This window comes from Bos grunniens, chromosome X (genome assembly GCF_055505025.1).
Source record: "Bos grunniens cultivar Pamir isolate PY7600 chromosome X, Bosgru_T2T1.0, whole genome shotgun sequence".
Lineage (NCBI taxonomy): Eukaryota > Metazoa > Chordata > Mammalia > Artiodactyla > Bovidae > Bos > Bos grunniens.
Window position 1 is genome coordinate 76,264,115 of NC_141194.1, and position 22,245 is coordinate 76,286,359.

The 22,245-nt window shown below is 35.2% G+C and overlaps 1 protein-coding gene across 2 annotated transcripts in view; it reads right to left on the reverse strand.

Annotated features, from left to right (window-relative positions):
• Positions 1-22,245, reverse strand: part of POF1B (POF1B actin binding protein) — a 99,325-nt gene that overhangs the window by 12,319 nt on the left and 64,761 nt on the right. For both annotated transcript variants that reach the window (XM_086387999.1, XM_086387997.1), the window contains 7 exons: positions 19,632-19,762; positions 12,033-12,060; positions 10,519-10,593; positions 3,168-3,260; positions 2,219-2,332; positions 1,233-1,385; positions 560-679 (listed from right to left, as the gene is read on the reverse strand). In XM_086387999.1, coding sequence (XP_086244125.1) covers positions 560-679; positions 1,233-1,385; positions 2,219-2,332; positions 3,168-3,260; positions 10,519-10,593; positions 12,033-12,060; positions 19,632-19,762 — 714 coding nt within the window. The remainder of the gene's footprint in view (positions 1-559; positions 680-1,232; positions 1,386-2,218; positions 2,333-3,167; positions 3,261-10,518; positions 10,594-12,032; positions 12,061-19,631; positions 19,763-22,245) is intronic.

Sequence of the window (22,245 nt, forward strand, 5' to 3'; positions counted from 1 at the left end):
TTGTAATTGTATCAGTAACTTAAGGGTTAGTCAGTTTGACCTAGAATGACAAAATAAGGCAATGTACAATTATTCTCACAAATATCACTTTGATTTTGATGCCAATTACAGGTACATAATTCAACAGTTTTATCCTTGCACTTGACAAAGCTCTTGCTATGTATCACCCCTCAAAGTCAAAGAAAGATTTTTATGAATTCAAATGTGGCTTCACTGGACAATCTTGAAAGTTATTCTTGCCTGCATAGAGCAAACTTCAGGTAGGATCATAAAATGTTCCCTCTCCCCCATCACCAAATAAATTAATCAAAATTAAAAAACCAACAACCCCAACTTAACATTTTTTCTTTCCTAGAAAAGATGAAGCTAAATTAAAAAAAAAAACAATTTAACAGTATTCTTTACACAATGATACGTATTTAACAAAAAGTTCTACAACATACTCCTATCAGTCTACCTTCAGTTGATTTTTGTTTGTAGCTTTAAACTTGAAAATAACATTATCTTATTAGAAAGTCTGTGCTGACCTGTACATTTATGCAGTGTAGGATCTACATACCCTTAGTTTGCAGATCTCTCTGTCTTTCTCCATTCTTAAGTTTTTTACCACTTCCATGTAATGGTTGCCAATCTCATCCATTTTAGCCTGCAGCATCGGGCCTGTGCAAGTCTCAGAAACCTACACAAGGCAAAATAATTTTCTGTAATTAGACTGTTATGAAGGAAATGCATATGATATTACAAAACACTGATAGATAAAAAACACATAATTAAACAAAACATTGAAACAATCAGACGGATTTTTTTGGAAGTTCATTATACAGCTGAAATGGCAGTGAGTTAAGACATAACTGCATGTGAAATCATGAGAAAGCAGTCTATGTATTTTCTCGCATTGAATTGGATACACACACACAAACACACACACACACACACACACACATATGGGCTTCCCAGGTGGCACTAGTAGTAAAGAACCCGCCTGCCAGTGCAGGCTAAAAGACACAGGTTCAATCCCTGGGTCAGGAGGATCCCTTGGAGGAGGGCATGGCAATCCACTTCAGTATTCTTGTCTGGAGAATCCCATGGACAGAGGAGCCTGGGGGGACTATGGTCTATAGAGTCGCAAAGAGTCAGACATGACTGTAGCAACTTAGCACAGCACATAGATGTATATATAACCAATGGTATAATTAAGGCAATAGCACATGCTTAAAACAAAATTTGAATACCTGTATTCTCAGATTTTTATTCTCTTGCTCTAAATTACGCTTACAGTATTCCAACTCTTTTAGTCTATATTCTACGTCTGATAGCGTATGTCGAAGAGAGAGATTGTCTTCTTCCAATGCTTGGCATTTTGAGGTGGAGTCTTGACATCCTTGCTGTAAAGAATACATAATAAATAAGACAAATGGATTTTACTTTTTAGGAGAGAGTGCTTTTAGTTGATTAATTCAATGAAACAAAGCAAATATTTTTCCATGCCCAGTTTGCTTATATATTTATCCTTAAATGGTAAGTTAAGTCAGCTATGAAAGATATTACTCTCACTTACCTTCTTGAGTGAGAAGGAATCGAGATTAGATGAATTTTCAGTGTACCAATTTAGCAAACTCTTGCTACTCCTTGGCAATATGATAACCTACCTTCCAGTAGGTACCAAAATAACCCTATGCCTGATTATGTAACAATTGGAAACTCAATCAAAATGTGGGATTGTCACAGGAGCAAATTTTAGGAGTGGATCAGCCCTAGAGATTTACTATGATTTCCAAAGAATCATCTCTGCTCAGATATCTATAGAAAACTTTTAGAGTTCATTCATTCAATTACTCATTGCACAAACGTGTTAAGATCTACAAAAACCTTTTTAGCAATACACTAGTAAACCAAATGATTGATTGAACTTAGATATTCAATATTTATACAGTTTTTGTCACCTAACAGCATAGAAAATTGTGAATTGTTTATACTTCATATCTAAAATACTTAAGAGAGATATATATTATATATATATATTAATATATATATATATATATTTTTTTTTTTTTCTGACAGGACTTCAGTAACTGGAAATACCCAAGGCCTCTCAATTCTCATATGAACAAATTATTTCATCATATTTTAATTGGATTATATCTCATAAATCCAGTGTGCTAACTGTGCATATGAAAAACTATCAATCTAATTTATTATCAATGAAAATGTCAATTACCTGCTGTTGGCGATTATCAGCTCTCACTGATGCCAAGAGTTCTTCATACTCTTTTATTTGAGTTTCTTTGAATGCCAAGTCTTTCTCAAGTCTTATCTTATCATTTTCCAGTGACTAGAACCAAAATTATTTGTTATGACTCAGAATTACAGAAACTTGTCAACAGTTACATAATACAAAGATCTGTTTTCATTGAAATGTTTAAATAAGCACTTATTTCATTTGCAGTTGTTTAATAAAATGGAATTCTAAAAGTTAATCAAAATATGGGATACAAAATGACTGAAACTTTAAAACCTGCATTGATAGACATTTTGATGAATTGATGAATCCTAAGTGCAATGAAGCAGAACCTTCTGATTATTTAACATTTTTTTCTTACATCCACAAAGACTCCTTGTTAATCCCAGCAGGTTGTGAATTTTCAAATTAAGAGTCTGAATGTATTCATCAGAACCCAAAAACAAAAAAACCCACTCCAAAGTCCTCAAGGAGTAATTCACTGTATGGAAAGTCTTCTGAATATAACTAGCTGATGTCATGAAAAACACCAATTAAAATAGAAATCAGAAAATGTTAGTTCTTGGAAGTTTTCAAGCATTCAAAAAAACTTCAAAGTATGCTTTATTATTACAGAAAAGGGGAAGTTCCCAATCAATGAGTCAGATTATTCTAATTTTACAAACTACTCCCTGGCTTTAAGCATTAAATTACCTTAGTGGTAAACTAAATAATAAGTGTGCACCCAAGTTTCTTTCATTTTCACACTGGACAGCTCTTTACTTCTCTCCTCCAACCCCAATTAACTGTTGCAAGAAAATAACTATATCTGGGTGAGCACAATATTATTGTATTACATTTTTAAAAGGCAGACTGAATGCTTTGATTTATATGTTAGGAAGCTAAGAACTAGAAAATCTTTGGAAAGAAAAATCAAAATAAATGTTACTGTCAAGTCATTCTGAAGATGTCCAAGCTCTTCCCGTATGTTGCTGAATGTGGACAGCACGAGTCGGAGAGATTTAGCAGACATATCCCTCATCTGGGGGAAGAAAACGATTGATGATTTATTTTTACTAGCATTTAAAACAGGCAGTGTAAGTAATAGTAATCTAATTTTTCTGCTCTACAAGCAAACTTATTCACAACTTCATTTTTAATATGGCAATATTAGAATAGTGATGCAGGGCATTTGGTCAATAACATGCATAAGTAATCCAAGGAATATTCCTGAAGAGATCATAGCTATGTTATTTGAAAAGGGTCTCTTTTTTCCATGATGAAGTATCACCTTTTTCATGATAGAAATATATCAGCAAATTCTCAAATTTACTTTTTTTCTCTAAAGATTAAAAAAGATGAGACAGTCAATCTTCAAATAATAAGTTGCATCTCCCTAAGTGTGCTGCCAAATGAATTGATTTTGGCTGAGTTGAGAATAATATAATAAAAATTAAGTTTAAGCTTGAAATATAAAAATATCTCAAATTTTAAAGAGGGAGAAGAATCCTTTCACTAGGTTAAACTCATTTCTTCAGAGTAAAATGATTTTAAAACAGGCAACTTCTGTTTTTGAATGGATGGAGCACAAATACTTTTCTCTTCTTTTTGCTAAGTATAACTGAAAGCCCTGGAATTTATGTATAAAACATACATAAAAAGACTCTGAAAGGTGAAAAAAAGAATGAAGTCTGGTTTAGAACATTGAGCTATGGAAAAATACAGAAGTGATTTCCTAGGCTTTCTTTTTGCTTCATTTATCAGAGTAATGTTGGGGAAATCAGTAACCCAAGAACACCAGAGATATGGACAAAAAAAGTCCCTAGGAAAGCCTGCTCTCTCTAGCCAAAGGACCATAAAAAGGGCAGCCTAGCAAGGCAGATAGCATTTAGATAATAACCACTCTACTTCAGCCAAACATCACAGAAAAAAAATGCAACTATATTCTACTCTACCCAAAGCATTAAAAGCCAAGAAGGGAAATTAGACTATCTCTCCTTCAGTCTCCCTGCTTAGTCACCTAATTGGAATTAGCGAATTCTTGGTGACTCAGACAGTAAAGCGTCTGCCTGCAATGTGGGAGACCTGGGTTCGATTCCTGGGTTGAGAAGATCCCCTGGAGAAGGAAATGGCAATCCACTCCAGCACTCTTGCCTGGAAAATCCCATGGACGGAGGAGCCTGATAGGCTACAGTCCATTGGAGTCGCAAAGAGTTGGACATGACTGAGCGACTTCACTTTCACTTTCAGTGAAGAGTCAAGACTCATCATTGTCCAACAGAAGTGAAGCTACTCACCTTACAGTGTCTGTAGAGGCCAAGAGGGGAACATTACCACAACACTCTTTCCCATCCAAACCAGGGTGTTATCAGTAGGAACCTACAATTCCTTATCCCTGCCCAGGAAGAACAATGAGATACTCCCCCAACCAATGTCAACAGAAGCAGAGTAGGGAACCTGGACTTTCATTCCCACCTGGCAGTAATAAGCAGTCACCCCACTTCCTCTGTTTCTCAGTATCAGAGGAGGCCTGCTACAAAAGAAGATTTGATCAAAATAAGAAGTCATAACATAATCAAAATCTCCAGGTGTCAATAAAAAAATCACTTATTCTTAGAACAGGAAAATCTCAACTTGATAAAAAAGAGTTAATACATGCCAACATCAAAATACCAAAAATGTTAGAAATATCTGACAAGGATTTTAAAATAGCCATCTTAAAAATGTTTCAATAAGAATTTGCAAAGATTTATAACAAAAAATAGAAAGTCTCAGCAACACAACTGAAAATCTGAGAAAACAAATTAAGAGTAACTAAATGGAAATTTTAGAACCTAAAAGGGCAATAACTTAAATATATTTAAAAAAAAAAAAAGCTCAATGGATGGACTAAAAAGCATAATGGAAAAGATACAGCAAAGAATAAGTGAACTTGAAGATAGAACAACAAAAAAATACTTAATTCTGAACATCAGAGAGAGAATAGATTAGAAGATTGAACAGAGCCTCAATGTCCAATGGGAGTATAACATATATCTAACATTTATGTCATCAGAATCCTAGAAGGGGAAAAGAAAGAAGGTGAAGCTGGAAAAGTATATGAAAAAATAATGGCTGAAAATGCCTCCAAATTAGCAAAAAACCAAACATACACATTCAAGAAGTTGAGAAAACCTCAAGCAGGATAAATCCAAAGAAATCCATTCCTGGACTTATCAGCCAAACTGGTTAAAACTGAAGATAAATTTTAAAATCTTAACAGCAGCAAAGAAACCTTAACTATTGGGAATAGCAATTCCAATGACAGTCGATTTCTCATGAGAAACCATAGAAGCCAGAATGTTTTTTAAGTGATGAAACAAGAGAATTGCCAACTAAAAATTCTGTATCCAATGGAGGAAAAAAAAAAAAAAACCTTTAGGAATGAGGGGGAAATCACAGTTTTAGATGAAAAGAAAAATAATTTTTCACTAGCAGACCTATACTAAAAGAATGGGTGAAGGAAGTTTTCTGAAGAGAAAGGAAAAGATAGAAGGAATTTGGACCCTGGTGGCTCAGATGGCAAAGAATCCACCTGCAATGTGGGAGACCTGGGTTCGATCCCTGGGTTGGAAAGATCCCCTGGAGAAGGGATCAGCTACCCACTCCAGTATTGTGGCCTGGAGAATTCCATGGACTGAGGAACCTGGCAGGCTACATACAGTCCATGGGGTTGCAAAGAGTCAGACACGACTGAGTGACTTTCAATCACTTGGACTATCAAGAGGGAAGAAGTAACACAGTAAGCAAAAATATGGGTAAATACAGTAGGTTTTCCTTCCTTTTTTGCATTTTCAAAACTAAATTTGATGATTCAAGCCATAAAAATTATAATGTTTGGCGTGGCTTTCAATGTACTTACAGAAAATACTTTAAAAGTCATAAATATGGAGGCTAAAAGAAAGATGAAAGAAGAAAAACTTTATGTAGTTAACTGATACCAATAAAATGTTGCAAATTTGGAAAACTCAGCAGTGGCCACAGGACTGGAAAAGGTCAGTTTTCATTCCAATTCCAAAGAAAGACAATGCCAAAGAATGATCAAACTACCGCACAGTTGCACTCATCTCACACGCTAGTAAAGTAATGCTCAAAATTCTCCAAGCCAGGCTTCAGCAATATGTGAACCGTGAACTTCCAGATGCTCAAGCTGGTTTTAGAAAAGGCAGAGGAACCAGAGATCAAATTGCCAACATCTGCTGGATCATCCAAAAAGCAAGAGAGTTCCAGAAAAACATCTACTTCTGCTTTGTTGACTGCCAAAACCTTTGACTGTGTGGATCACAATAAACTGTGGAAAATTCTGAAAGAGATGGGAATACCAGACCACCTGATCTGCCTCTTGAGAAATCTGTATGCAGGTCAGGAAGCAACAGTTAGAACTGGACATGGAACGACAGACCAGTTCCAAATAGGAAAAGGAGTACGTCAAGGCTGTATATTGTAACCCTGCTTATTTAACTTATATGCAGAGTACATTATGAGAAAAGCTGGGCTGGAAGAAGCACAAGCTGGAAACAAGATTGCCGGGAGAAATATCAATAACCTCAGATATACAGATGACACCACCCTTATCGCAGAAAGTGAAGAGGAACTAAAAAGCCTCTTGATGAAGGTGAAAGAGGAGAGTGAAAAAGTTGGCTTAAAACTCAACATTCAGAAAACGAAGATCATGGCATCTGGTCCCATCACTTCATGGGAAATAGATGGGAAAACAGTGGAAACAGTGGCAGACATTTTTTTTTTTTTTTGGCCCCAAAATCACTGCAGATGGTGACTGCAGCCATGAAATTAAAAGACGCTTACTCCTTGGAAGAAAAGTTATGACCAACTTGGATAGCATATTGAAAAGCAGAGACATTACTTTGCCAACAGTGGTCCATCTAGTCAAGGCTATGGTTTTTCCTGTGGTCATGTATGGATGTGAGAGTTGGACTGTGAAGAAAGCTGAGCACCGAAGAATTGATGTTTTTGAACTGTGGTGTTGGAGAAGACTCTTGAGAGTCCCTTAGACTGCAAGGAGATCCAGCCAGTCCATTCTGAAGGAAATCAGCCCTGGGATTTCTTTGGAAGGAATGATGCTAAAGCTGAAACTCCAGTACTTTGACCACCTCATGCAAAGAGTTGACTCATTAGAAAAGACTCTGATGCTGGGAGGGATTGGGGGCAGGAGGAGAAGGGGACTACAGAGGATGAGATGGCTGGATGGCATCACTGACTTGATGGATGTGAGTCTGAGTGAACTCCGGTAGTTTGTGATGGACAGGGAGGCCTGGCGTGCTGTGATTCATGGGGTCACAAAGAGTCGGATACGACTGAGCAACTGAACTGAACTGAATACATGGGGATAAGTTATGGATATATAATATAGTGACCACTAAAAAAGTCATACAAAATGACACACTCAAAAGCACTAGAGATAAGTCAAAATGGAATTCTAAAATACACTTAAGTAATCTACATGAAAACAAGACAAAGAAAACAAAGAAACAAAAGACAGAATGAACAGAAAACACAATGGCAGGTCTAGCCCTAACATACCAATAATTACAACTTGATCTAAACACACCAGTTAAAAGATAGAGATTGACTTGACAGAGTGATAAAAAAAAAAAAAAAAAAACACATAACCTATGTGTTTTCTACAAGAAACTCATTTCAAAGATAATGAAATTTAAAATATATATATATATGATGAAAGTAAAAGATATATCATGCAAGCCTTAAAAGAAAGCAGGAGGAAAAAAAAAAAAAGCAGGAGGGCTATATTGACATTAGATAAAAATGACTTTATAGACACAGATGTATAGAACAGTCTTTTGGACTCTGTGGGAGAAGGAGAGGGTGGGGAGATTTGGGAGAATGGCATTGAAACATGTATAATATCATATATGAAATGAGTTGCCAGTCCAGGTTTGATTCATGATACTGGACGCTTGGGGCTGGTGCACTGGGATGACCCAGAGGGATGGTACAGGGAGGGAGGAGGGAGGGGGGTTCAAGATGGGGAACACATGTATACCTGTGGTGGATTCATGTTGACATATGGTAAAACCAATACAATATTGTAAAGTAATTAACCTCCAATTAAAATAAATAAATTTATACTTTAAAAAATAAAATAAAGAAAAGGAAAAAAAATGACTTTAGAGCAAAGAAAATTACCAGGGACACAGAGGGACATTACAGAATAAGAGTCAATCCACCAAGAAGATATAGCTTTCCTAAATGTCTATGCACCAAACAAAAGAGTTGCAAAACATATCAAACAAAAACTAATAGAACGGAAAGGAGAAACAGACAAATCCACAGCTACAACTAAACACTTTTACACTCCTTTCTCAGCAACTGATAGAACTACTTAACAGAAAATGAGCAAGAGAATATAACAATTCAACAATATCATCAACCAAAGGATGTAATCAGCATTTACAGAATACCTTATCCAACGACAGATACATGTTCCTTTCATGTTCCCATGGAACATATACCCAAAATAGACCGTATCCTTGACTATAAAACTAAACTTAACCGTTTCAAGAAAATTCATCTCATATCAAGTATATTTTCTTACCATTGTGGAATCAAACTAGAAATGAATAACAGAATGACAATAGGAAAATCTCTACACACTTGGAAACTAAACAATACACTTCTAAACATTAATAATCCACCATTCAAAACAGATAATAAAAGGAGATAAAAATACATAAAATTGAATGAAAATGAAAATACATATCATAACTTGTGGGGCACACTAAAGCTATGCTGCGAGGATATTTATAGCACTAAATGCTTACATTAGAAAATATAAAAGGTGTGAAATTAATCATCTAAATTCCCATATGAGGAAACTAGACAAAGAAAAGCAAAATAAACAAAAGCAAGCAAAGGAAGGAAATAATATAGATAAGAGGAAAAAATAAAAAAATCAATGGAAATGTAAATGGAAAGAATAGAGATCAATAAAACTAAAATATAGTTTTTTCAAAAAAAATCAATGAAATTGATAAACCTCCAACAAAACTAACAACAAAAACAGAAGACACAAATCACTAGTGTCAGAAATTAAATAGGAGAGAAGAAAACAGACCCTGCAGATGTGAAAAGGATAGTCAGGAAATACTATGAATACACATAAAAATTTGACAATTTAGATGAAATGGACTACCTCCTTGAGAAAGACGGGCTATCACAACTCATCCAATATGAAACAGATCATTTGAATAGATCTGTAACTATTAAGGAATTGAATTTAGAATTTTTTAAACTAAAAAAATATACATGCATGCCATCCATGCCCAGATATTCTCACTGAAGGATTATACCAAATGTTTCAAGAATGATTAAAACCACTCCTTATACAGTTTCTTCCAGAAAATAGAAGAGACATTTCCCAATTCATTTCATGAAGCTAAATTATCCTGACACCAGAATCAAAGAGAATAGAAAGAAAACTACAGACTAATGTCTCTCAGGAACTTAGATGCAAACATTCTCAATTTTTCAAGGAAACAGGCCTTCATTACACTTTGGATGGACCTCGTGCCATCAGAAATAATATAAAGGCTATAGCCAAGATTCAGATTCTGCAGAGCATAAGTGTTCCCTATACCACTGTCTGTTTATAATACACACTTATATTTCACTTAAGTTGCACAGATAAGATGCCAGGTCCAATATGTGAATGATCAATAAAAGCTTGAGATCAAATAACAAACTTAGAAATTTGCCTCACTAGACAAAACTAGATTATCTTTAGAATCTCTTCTTGCAAACACATACACTCTTCTTTTTAGCTATATTCTTTAGCACCTATTTTGATCTATCTTGATCTGTCTCTCCCTTTCAGTGTAGGGGAATATATTGCTGCAGTGGTCTCTAACTTTCCACAATTCAGGAAAATCAATGAAATGACCTTTCCATCTGCCAGGGGTAGGGCAGGGAGGTATAGAAAGTAGAATGGAGAAGAGGAGGGCGAAGTCTGTAAGTTAGAGTCAGTTTGTGCTACAGCAGCGAGGAGAGAATAAGGGCATTCTTCGGGAATAATATTTTGATAACAATTTCCTGAATGTTAGTCATTCAATACTAGTCTTTGATGGTCTGACCAAACTATAATTCAGCCCTTGTTTAATCAAAATGTAATCAACTGTTGTGAAACAGGATTTTTATTTAAACCTTTCTGTTATTAATTAAAGGAAACATCCTAAGCCAGCGCTTTTTTAGTTGTGAATTCACAGGCATTCTTCACTCCATCTCACCTGCAGAATATAGCGAATTTGCTGTTTTGTAAATTCTGACAATCCTTTTGGAATCAATGATTCAATGTCTTCTGACTGTAAGAAAAGAGAGGCTTATCCTTTAACAGATACACATTAGTGTTTTAATCTTAGGATCAGCAATCCACAGACTTTCATAGAGAGGGGCCTATTTTTAGAGACATCAAAAGATTATTTCACTTTTTAGGCAATAGTTCCTACAAACTTTAGTAGCCTTATCAGTTCTTACTTGTAAAAAATTGATGGTACTACATACACCATGGAAAGAACTCTGCATTCCAGGGATTTTAGAGGAAAGTTTGGGGCAATCAATCAGATGTTCCATTTCTATTTTTTAAAAGAGTAACTTAAAAACAAAAGCGTAGTCACTTAAATCCCATTAACACTTTATTCCAGTGTATCTTTCAACAACTAGAAGTTTTGTTGGGTGGTATAACATTTTAGAGGTGGATTTTTTTAAATAAAAATTTGGGGAAATAAAAACAAAGGTTTATTGAGAATTTGCAAATTGCATGAATTTTGCATAATCTTTTGAAAGGTTATGATGTTGCCATAACAACACCAAGAAGCTTCAACAAATTTTAAGTGAGAAGCTAAATTGAAGTCAGTACTTCATAAAAGCAATTTAGGGCTACTGAATTATTATAACGGATGCAGTTTATCAATACACTGGAAATAAGGATGAAAATTAACACAAAAGAAGCCATTGTGCTTTTCATTACATTGAAATCAGTTCTTTCTCTATTTGATGACTTGTTCCATTAAAAGTAATTATTAGCAAGATGTGTGTATATAATAGAATTGATACTTGAAAAAATTTACTTCAAGTCTCTGGCTATTTGGCAAGAGTAGCCAATAGTCGGAGAAAGGGATGGCACCCCACTCCAGTACTCCTGCCTGGAAAATCCCATGGACGGAGGAGCCTGGTAGGCTGCAGTCCCTGGGGTCACAAAGAGTCGGACATGACTGAGCGACTTCACTTTCACTTTCCAGTTTCATGCATTGGAGAAGGAAGTGGCAACCCACTCCAGTCTGGTGGGCTGCGTCTATGGGGTAACACAGAGTCAGACATGACTGAAGCGACTTAGCAGCAGCAGCAGCAGCCAGCAACTTAAGTTAATATTTCATTAAAAAAGTTTAGTTTTTTACTAAAATTAAAATTTAGTTACTGTAGATTTCAATTTTCTAAAACAGAGACTATGTAGTCAATGAATTTTTAAATGTTCTCATAAGGAAAGACAAATTAAATCATAAGGTGACAGCTGGTAAAACATTTTTTGTGTGTGAATGATTATTATTTTTAACAATTATCACTTTTACAGCCATTACAAAGATATAAATGGTATATCATTTCAAATGCAAAAGGATCATTGTATCTTTCACTAACCTATGTGTCGAGTCTAATAAAGATACCAAATTAAAACAATATTTTTAGTGCAAATACCAGAATCTGCTTTGTTATCAACTATATTTGATTTTCAACTCTTAGCACTTACCTCATCTAAAGACTCAAAGTCCCGTTTGCTGCAAGAATTAATGAAAAACAGACAATCTTAGGAAAATATATACATTGATCATATATAAATGTTAATGTTCTAAATATTTTATCTTATTTTTTGATGTCATAATATATCCAAATGAAATTTATAATCCAAATGAAAAATTTTAAACTAACTAAAATGGCACTTCACAAAAATAAAGATAACTTTCATGGAATTAGCTAATCTATTAAATATAAACAATAACAAACCAATAGAATATGCAGAATTAGTTAGTACCATCCATTAAACAAGTCTATTTGTGACTAGATGTAGAAGTCTTCAGTGTTTGGCAACAAATAACATCTGAGTGAACAATAGCAGTAATAGTCAGTCATTCTCTATTTTCAACTCTTTTTCTCCTTGTATTGCTCCCTTTCAATGTTGATTTCAGCTTTTCCCTACAGTGTCTTTAAGCTATTCATACCATTTTAAGCAAAATCAAAACTTGCAAGACTACCTCTTTCAGTCTATACTACAGTGTGTGTGTGTGTGTGTGTGTGTGTGTGTATGTGTATACGTGTGTATATATATATATATATACACGCATATCAGTGACAAAGCTTAAAGGATATTCAAATGCTTATATAGGGACATAGGCTGGAAGAAGCACAAGCTGGAATCAAGATTGCCGGGAGAAATATGAATAACCTAGATATGCAGATGACACCACCCTTATGGCAGAAGGTGAGGAGGAACTAAAAAGCCTCTTGATGAAACTGAAAGTGGAGAGTGAAAAAGTTGGCTTAAAGCTCAACATTCAGAAAACGAAGATCATGGCATCTGGTCCCATCACTTCATGGGAAATAGATGGGGAAACAGTGGAAACGGTGTCAGACTTTATTTTGGGGGGCTGCAAAATCACTGCAGATGGTGACTGCAGCATGAAATTAAAAGACGCTTACTCCTTGGAAGGAAAGTTACGACCAACCTAGACAGCATATTGAAAAGCAAAGACATTACTTTGCCAACAAAGGTCCGTCTAGGCAAGGCTATGGTTTTTCCAGTGGTCATGTATGGATGTGAAAGTTGGACTGTGAAGAAAGCTGAGTGCCAAAGAATTGATGCTTTTGAACTGTGGTGTTGGAAAAGACTCTTGAGAGTCCTTTGGACTGCAAGGAGATCCAACCAGTCCATTCTGAAGGAGATCAGCCCTGGGATTTCTTTGGAAGGAATGATGCTAAAGCTGAAACTCCAGTACTTTGGCCACCTCATGCGAAGAGTTGACTCATTGGAAAAGACTCTGTTGCTGGGAGGAATTGGGAGCAGGAGGAGAAGGGACGACAGAGGATGAGATGGCTGGATGGCATCACTGACTCGATGGACGTGAGTCTGAGTGAACTCTGGGAGTTGGTGATGGACAGGGAGGCCTGGCGTGCTGCGTTTCATGGGGTCACAAGGAGTCGGACGTGACTGAGCGACTGAACTGAACTGCACTGAGCCTTAAGCAACGTGACCAAAATTTTAGTGAGATAATAGAATTTCCAGTATCAAAATGAGAGTTTGTCTATGAGTATTGGAAGGCTCTTTGTGGAACCATGTGAGGTAGACAAATGCTGCAAGATGATTATAAGTGGTTATACCAGTCTAGCACTGGCTTCTTGGGGAAATGTTGAAAGCTGGGAAAGATATAGTTCTAGCATTGTCAGTGGCAACAGACAAGACCTTATTCTTGCCTACTTGTTCCTTCTGCCCTTAGTGGAAATGTTGGACCCAAAATACATATGGTGAACATACTTCTCAAACAAACAAAAAAACAAGTACACACGTTCTGACAGCAAAACAAAATATTTTAAAGTAAGACAATCTTAGGAAATCATAGATACACAACTGCCATATTGTCAAGTACAATAAAAAAGTAATTTAGAGATATAAGCTAGTAATGTTAGCTCTTTACCTTCTATGTAAGTGTTTATGAGTATTCCTTACAAAGGTAAGTGGATCACTCACTGTGCAAAGCCTCTTGCATGCATTTATAAAAATACATAAGCTAATGTGGAGAATGAGAACTGAAGACTTCATTTCCCAAGGCATGACTGCCTATGTATGTATTGTACATATACAAAACTGTCTGTGTATATGTATGTGGTATTTCCTAGGTGGCCAAAATAGAAATTGTGGGGAGTCCCTAGTGAAAAAAATGAAATATCTTCTAATTTATTGTTGTTGTTGTGTTTTGTTAATCTCTCAGTCATGTCCGACTCTTTGCTACCCCATGGGCTGTAGCCTGTCAAGCTCCTCTGTCCATGGGATTCTCTAGGCAAGAATACTGGAGTGAGTAGCCATTCCCTTCTCCAAGGGGTATTCCCAAGTCAGGAATCAAACCCAGGTCTCCTGTATTATAGACAGATTCTTTACCATCTGAGCTCTCAGGGAAGCCCTTCTACTTTTTTTGTGTGTTACTAAAGCAGCTGCATGTGTATGGAAGATTAAACAAGTTAAAATATGAGTCATAATGCTAACTGGAATTATCACAGACCTTTTATGTTTAAAATTATAATTCCAATGCCAACTTAGTAAACACATCTCTAGTCACTTCTTACTACAAATAAGGAAACAAAACAAAGAAACAAAACAAGGAACAATCAACAGAAAATAATACTGAAATTTACAAATGTAACCAAAATGGTTTCATAAGATAAACTTTCTTTATCCTGACTCTCCAGCTTAACTCATTGCTGAATTGCAATTTAAAAAGAAGAAAAGTGGAGACCAAAGGGGTGGAAGAGAGAAAGAGAGAGAGTGGAAACAAAGAGAACAGAGCTGGGAAGTGGAAAGGTCAATGTGTATTACATTTCCATTCAGTACAAGATAACAGTGGCTAGAATTACAGTGGGCAGAAAATAAAAAAAAGTGGTGCTCATTGTATGGCATCTCATCTCCTAGGATGGAAGGAATCTAATAAGGAAAAAACAAAGAAAGGAGAGGAAGAGGATGAAAGGAGGGGAAGGAATGAACAGAAAGAAAATGACAACCTTCTGACAAGCAAACACTCTTAAGCCCCCAAATTTTATGAGATCGTCTCCACTCTGGAGTGTTTACTAATGTGGAGACACTAACTTTCTATTTTCTTTTTGATATTTTAGATACTCTAGAAATTAAGTTCAGCATTTTGAAATGTTTAATTACACATTTAGGTCACCCATGTATATTTATCAAAACCTTCAATGAGAGGAAGTTATTTCAAAACCCCAGATTATACTTTTAGCTGGAAGATCATTATAAAATATTTAACTTGCTTGCTTAGTTATTTTGTCTACTTCTAATTAGTATGAGACTAATAAATTTGGAATTTATTTATCTCTCATTCTATAAGCCTTTATTGAGTAGCAACTTTGTCAAGGCCATGACCTCTGAATGGGTTTTGGACAATCTAAACACAAATGTTAACTTGTCCTATCCTTCACAAAAACATAACTGATCTAATGCAAAATTTGAGCAGTGTAAAATTGGTCTAAATCCTGCAACCTTTTCAAATTTGATGACTCAAAAAGTTGATAATTTCTTTAAATTGTCTGCAATATATTTAACAATTTAGAGACACATAGCTAGTATAAAAGTGATTTGCCTAAGGTAAAAAGGTTCTCCCATATGTTCTAGTCCGAGTCACTTTTGTAGCCTTAGGTCAGTGATTCTCAAACCTGAGCATGTATTAGAAGCCTCTGGAGGGCTTGTTACTTGGCCTTACGCCAGAGTTTTTGATTCTGTAGGTCAATTTTCAAGTTGTCACATGATGCTCTTGTTGTTTCTAAGCACATGTCTTATATAAATCATTTATGGCTTATAACAAATCTATGAAATGAGTATCATTATTATTATAATCCCTATTTTATAGATGAAGAAACTGAAGTACAGAGAGGTTAAACAAGTTGCCTGATACTACACATCTAGTATGTAATAAAAGCTGGGACATGAACCCAGGATACGAACCCTAGATCTACAATCAGGGTACTTAAGAATGTCTCTATCTGCTGTTGATTTCACAATGTGATACTTTAAAAAAAATATTCACAGGGCATGATTAATACACAGAAGAGGAACACCTAACAGTGTTCCAAACAGTATCTAGGGAAGGCTTTACAGAAATGCCTTTTATACTACTATACTAGTAGTATAAAAGCCTTTTATACTTTTATACTAGCTATGTGTCTCTAAATTGTTAAATATATTGCAGACAATTTAAACCAAACAGTATCTACGGAAGGCTTTGCAGAAAAGCCAAGTCATGGCTTATATGTATAAGAGTACTCAAAAATGTTTGAATCCATCTCAAGCACTTAGTAGCTATGTGATTTTAATAACTTATTCTCTTTGGGAATTCAATTTTAAACTTTCTGTGGTTACTGTGCAAACTAGATAATATTTAAAAAGCACTTAGTACAGTGTCTGGCACGACAATGAACACTCAATAGACTATTCAGAACCAGGGGAAAGCTTTTAAGGTAGTGACCTTATGCAAATGAATGAATGTGTGAAATAATTGTTTGGATAAAGGGAGAGGATATTTATTAGCATAAAACCTTGTTGAACCCAGCTAAAGATGGAAACAAATAATGACCCCAATTTAAATAAATAGCTGTGCTTGTCTCTAACTGTGCTCAACTGCATGGATGTAGCATAAAGAAACCATTCATTCATTCAACAAATATTTATTAAGTGCCACGGTAAACCAGTCATCACACTAAGCACCAAAGAAACAAGGGTAAATAAAACACCCCTCATGGGGTAGTGTCTGAATTCTAGGAGTAGTGGGCAATGAGTATTGAATGGAGGAAAAGAGAAAACAATAGATAAGGCAGAGAACTAGACTATCCAGAGTTGGAATTTTGCTAAGTGGGGGGACAATGCAATAAAGAGGCAAGGCAGTTGAGGGTGAGGGTTAAGAGAACGGTTGCAATCATAAATACAAAAGCAAGAAAAGTTGGGGAGGAGAAAGCTAATAAAACAATATTGTAAGGTAATTAGCCTCCAATTAAAATAAATAAATTTATATTTTAGAAAGTTCTAATAAGTAGAAAGAAATGAGATAGAGAAGAGATTAAAGATTTCTAAGAAGTAGAAGAATCTAAAGTTGGTGAAGTCTGAACTAGAAAAATATTCTACTGACTTTCTTCTATCCTCCAGGCTTTTTGGAATTTATGAAGCTTTCCTAAGTTTTGCCTGACAGATGACCACGTATATGATGTGATTATGTAGTAAAGGCAACTTTTGGAGTATAGTTCATGAAATTCATTTCATGACAATATGCTCTCATCTACACATGAATAGTTGATGAACTGTTCATGTTTATATACCTAAATATGTATTATTGTATAATACCATGTTATAATATCAATTTATAAATAAATATTTGTATATTTATATAAAATTTTAAAATAATATGTAATATTTATAAGAATATATAATCCTAAATGTATATTAAACTCTTGTCTTCATATGTTGAACACACGTCAATGGAAGATAAACAGTAGTGTGTTAGCAATTGGATTGCATCTTATATCATCAGTGTAATATCTTAAAATGTCATAGTATGCCATGCATTATTTGAGCTCCCTGCCCAAGTGATAGCATTTGACATAAAAGTACATTAGAAAAGAAGGTCCACTTAATTCTCTTTTGACCCTAAAAGAGTTGGTATGATCTCTTCGATGATTTTCATAAAGTCCATTAACTCTTAAAATGAGATATTTTAATTAGATCCCATTTGTTTATTTTTGCTTTTATTTCCAATATTCTGGGAGGTGAGTCATAGAAGATCCTGCTGTGATTTATGTCGGAGAGTGTTTTGCCTATGTTCTCCTCTAATTAAAATTAAAAGCTTCTGCACAACAAAATAAACTATAAGCAAAGTGAAAAGACAGCTTTCAGAATGGGCTGAAAATAATAGTAAATGAAGCAACTGACAAATGACTAATCTCAAAAATATACAAGCAACTCCTGCAGCTCAATTCCAGAAAAATAAATGACCCAATCAAAAAATGGGCCAAAGAACTAAATGGACATTTCTCCAAAGAAGACATACAGATGGCTAACAAACACATGAAAAGATGCTCAACATCACTCATTATCAGAGAAATGCAAATCAAAACCACAATGAGGTACCATTTCACGTGAGTCAAAATGGCTGCTATCCAAAAGTCTGCAAGCTATAAATGCTGGAGAGGATGTGGAGAAAATGGAACCCTCTTATACTGTTGGTAGGAATGCAAACTAGTACAGCCACTGTGGAGAACAGTGTGGAGATTCCTTAAAAAACTGGAAATAGAACTGCCATACGACCCAGCAATCCCACTACTGGGCATACACACCAAGGAAACCAGAATTGAAAGAGACACATGTACCCCAATGTTCATTGCAGCACTGTTTATAATAGCCAGGACATGGAAGCAACCTAGATGTCCATCAGCAGATTAATAGATAAGAAAGCTGTGGTACATATTACTCAGCCATTAAAAAAAATACGTTTGAATCAGTTCTAATGAGGTGGATGAAACTGGAGCCGATTATACAGAGTGAAGTAAGCCAGAAAGAAAAACAGCAATGCAGTATACTAACGCATATATATGGAATATAGAAAGATGGTAATGATAACCTTGTATGCGAGACAGCAAAAGAGACACAGATGTATAGAACAGTCTTTTGGACTCTGTGGGAGAGAGCGAGGGTGGGATGATTTGGGAGAATGGCATTGAAACATGTATAATATCATATATGAAACGAGTCCCCAGTCCAGGTTCGATGCACGATACTGGATGCTTGGGGCTGGTACACTGGGATGACCCAGAGGGATGGTATGGGGAGGGAGGGGGGTTCACGATGGGGAATATGTGGCAGATTCATGTTGATATATGGCAAAACCAATACAATATTGTAAAGTAATTAACCTCCAATTAAAATAAATAAATTTATATTAAAAAAAAACTTTTTCCCCACAAATAAAATAAAATAAAAAGCATATTAAGAATAAAAAAATAAATAAATAAAATGCAGTATTTCCTGATATCTGCTCATATAAAGAAAGCTGAGTGCCAAAGAATTGATGCTTTTGAACTGCGATGGTGGAGAAGCCTCTTGAGAGTCCTTTGGACTGCAAGGAGATCAACCAGTCAATCTTAAAGGACATCAGTCCTGAATGTTCATTGGAAGGACTGATGCTGAAGGTGAAACTCCAATACTTTAGCCACATGATGTAAAGAACTGACTCACTTGAAAAGGCCCTGATGCTGGGAAAGACTGAAAGCAGGAGGAGAAGGGGACGACAGAGGATGAGATGGTTAGATGGCATCACCAACTTGATGGGCATGAGTATGAGCAAGCTCTGGGAGTTGGTGATGGACAGGGAAGCCTGGCATGCTGCAGTTCATGGGGTCACAAAGAGTTGGACACGACTGAATGACTGAACTGCTCATATAATTATCTTGTTACACCATTAAATGTACTCAAGTTTTTCTGTGAACCTAAAGTTGCTTTAAAAAATAAAATCTATTAAAAAAATACCAGGGTACTGTAAAGTTTTTGAAAGCTACAACATAAAGGTAAATGATATCTTTATAGTACCTTCCTCCAATTCTCTGCAAATGTTCTAATAAACAGTGATATAGATCCATATTTTTGCGGCTTAGATCAGCGAGCAATTCTCCAAAATATTTGGGGTCCAATTTTTCAGGGCTGTCATCCTGAATTATCACCTAAAGAAAACATCAGTTACTATTATAAACAATATTAAGTGTTTCTAAGTTCACAGATATTTTGATGTGAAATGAAAAAAGTGAAATAGCCTATTAATACAAGTAACATCACAAAGTCATCACATAAATGAAGCCACTAAAATTTCTTTGCAGCTGTCATATGCATTTTTCAATATGGGAGGAATTCAAAGAAAAAACAATGTTGTAATGGCATTTTCAGATTTTCAGTCAAGTCTAAGTGATCTAATGAATTCAATATGAATAATTTACATGAAAATTCTTGAATATAGATGCTTAAATAAAAAGTAAAACAAGTAAATCAAAATCCCTGAATGGCTCATTATTATCACATGGCTTATTCATCTGTCCCCTGTTGGAAAAGAAAATGTGATTTATTTGAATTATACTGACTATAGATGAATTAATCTCATTTGGATTTGAATATGTCAATTAAAATCTATTTGATTACTAGCACAGCTAAAAGAGTAAATAAACTTTCTCAATTCAATGTGTTTTCATTATTTCTTATTGGATTCACTGCATTTATTATTTGAGCTGAATATCTAGTCAACCTGACATGGGAAAAACTAGCTCACAGCTAAATGTAGAAAATTCACAGACCTCAGAGAGATTTGAAATCCTAAACACAAATTATTATCAATAGGGTCATAGATAAGATTGTTTGGTTTTCTCAGCAACCTCTCCTACCCAAAGAAATAAACTTAAGAGTAAAGAATGAATCATACTTTCTGGTATATTCCACAGTATCCAGCACATTGCTGATTGAACACCCTATAGTTGTTCAGTAAATATCCTTGAAATGAAATAAGTCATCTACTTGGTTACGAGAGACCCAAATGCCAAATGATTCTCAAAATAATTTTTACAGGTTTCTATCTTAAAGTAGCTAGCTAAGAATGGCTAAAAAGGCCTAAAAGAGTATAAGCAGCACTTCCTCAAGAACATAATGGTGATCCCTTACAACCTGTTCCTAAATTCAGATGTCTAATCGCAGTAATGAAATTGAACTTGTAGTAAGAGTTGGAGACAGACTTTTGAGGTCTACCTAGATTTCCAAATTTTGGCAGTGAGCTCTCCTGTGACAGACCCCTCTAAGGAAGTAAGGATCAAAGTTAGCCAAGTTTTTATTCTGAATAATTGTTAACTTTTGATTTCATGTTTTATTCATGCATTTCTCTCCTATGGACCTTATATATTCATCAAACTGGGAGTAGCCTAAAAACACAATTTCAAATATGATTTTAAAGATTTTAAAGTTAACTGGATAAAAGGAAAATTTAGCTGTCGTGTCAATGTCATTCCACTGACCCTCAGGTTATTTCATTGCTATAGCTAGCTAGTGAGATAACACCTTCCTGCCTTACCTTTCTGTGCCCCTCCCAAACCTGTTAACATTCCCAAGTAGAAAAGGGCATTTCTTTAGCCAAGAATATTCAAGTACTGAGCTCCTTGTTAAAATCTGCAAATTAATGTGATACACCTAGTATTTTGCCTATTTTTCTCTCTTAGCAGATTATAATGACCTAACAATGCTGCAAAAGCCTTGGAGCTTTTTTTTCCTTTCCATTTTAACTGATTTTATATTTCAAATTATCTTAAAGTATTTATTTCCTTTTTATTTTTACCCAAATATTCTCTTATCATTGCCTTGTATACTAGTAAACATGTTGGGTATAGAATTCTTTGCCCACATTAGTAATTAGTACCATTACTAAAATTTTTGCTCATATGATTTCAGTATGACACCCAAATAAAGAATCTCAGAGTCCAGGACACAGAATTACTACACAGAATTACCTCTCCAGAAGACCTTTGTGTTTGTGTTTTCAACAACTTGGGAATTACACTGTCCCTAACTGCATTGTTTTGGAGGTTAGTTGGGCTAGGTATTGAAACTGTCAAGAGTTTGATTTTCTTATCGTGAAACTGTGAAAAATATGACTCAAGTTCAGGTAACAAATTTTAATCAGCTTGAGAAAAAGTGAGAGCATTAAAATTGTAGAATGGTTCTTTTGACAAAACAGCTGTCAGGGTAGAAAAGCAAGAATCAAAATTTTACTCCTTTGTGTGTATATTCCTCCTTAGTTTTATACAGTACACAAATCATGATAACTTTTAAGTAATACAGTAAAAACCAAAACCCAGTTGGGTTCAAAAGTATGGAGGAGAAGATAGACAGAAGGCATATTCTCATTTGCTATTAAGCTTTTGATGGAACTATGCTCAATAAAATGAAATTGCCCAACCAAAAATTATGATGTACCAGGTAGCAATATTTTCATTACTAAATCACAGGTTGGTAGATGTTAGTTTTATTGGAACTGCTTGTTTTGCCATTTCCTTTAAAGTTGGCTCATAACCATGTTTTTGTTGACTTGAAAAAGCCAAGACGGAGAGCCTCCCAATGAAACAGGAATGTTTCCAGTCAGAATAATGGTAGCTCTAATGGATGCATGTTTTTT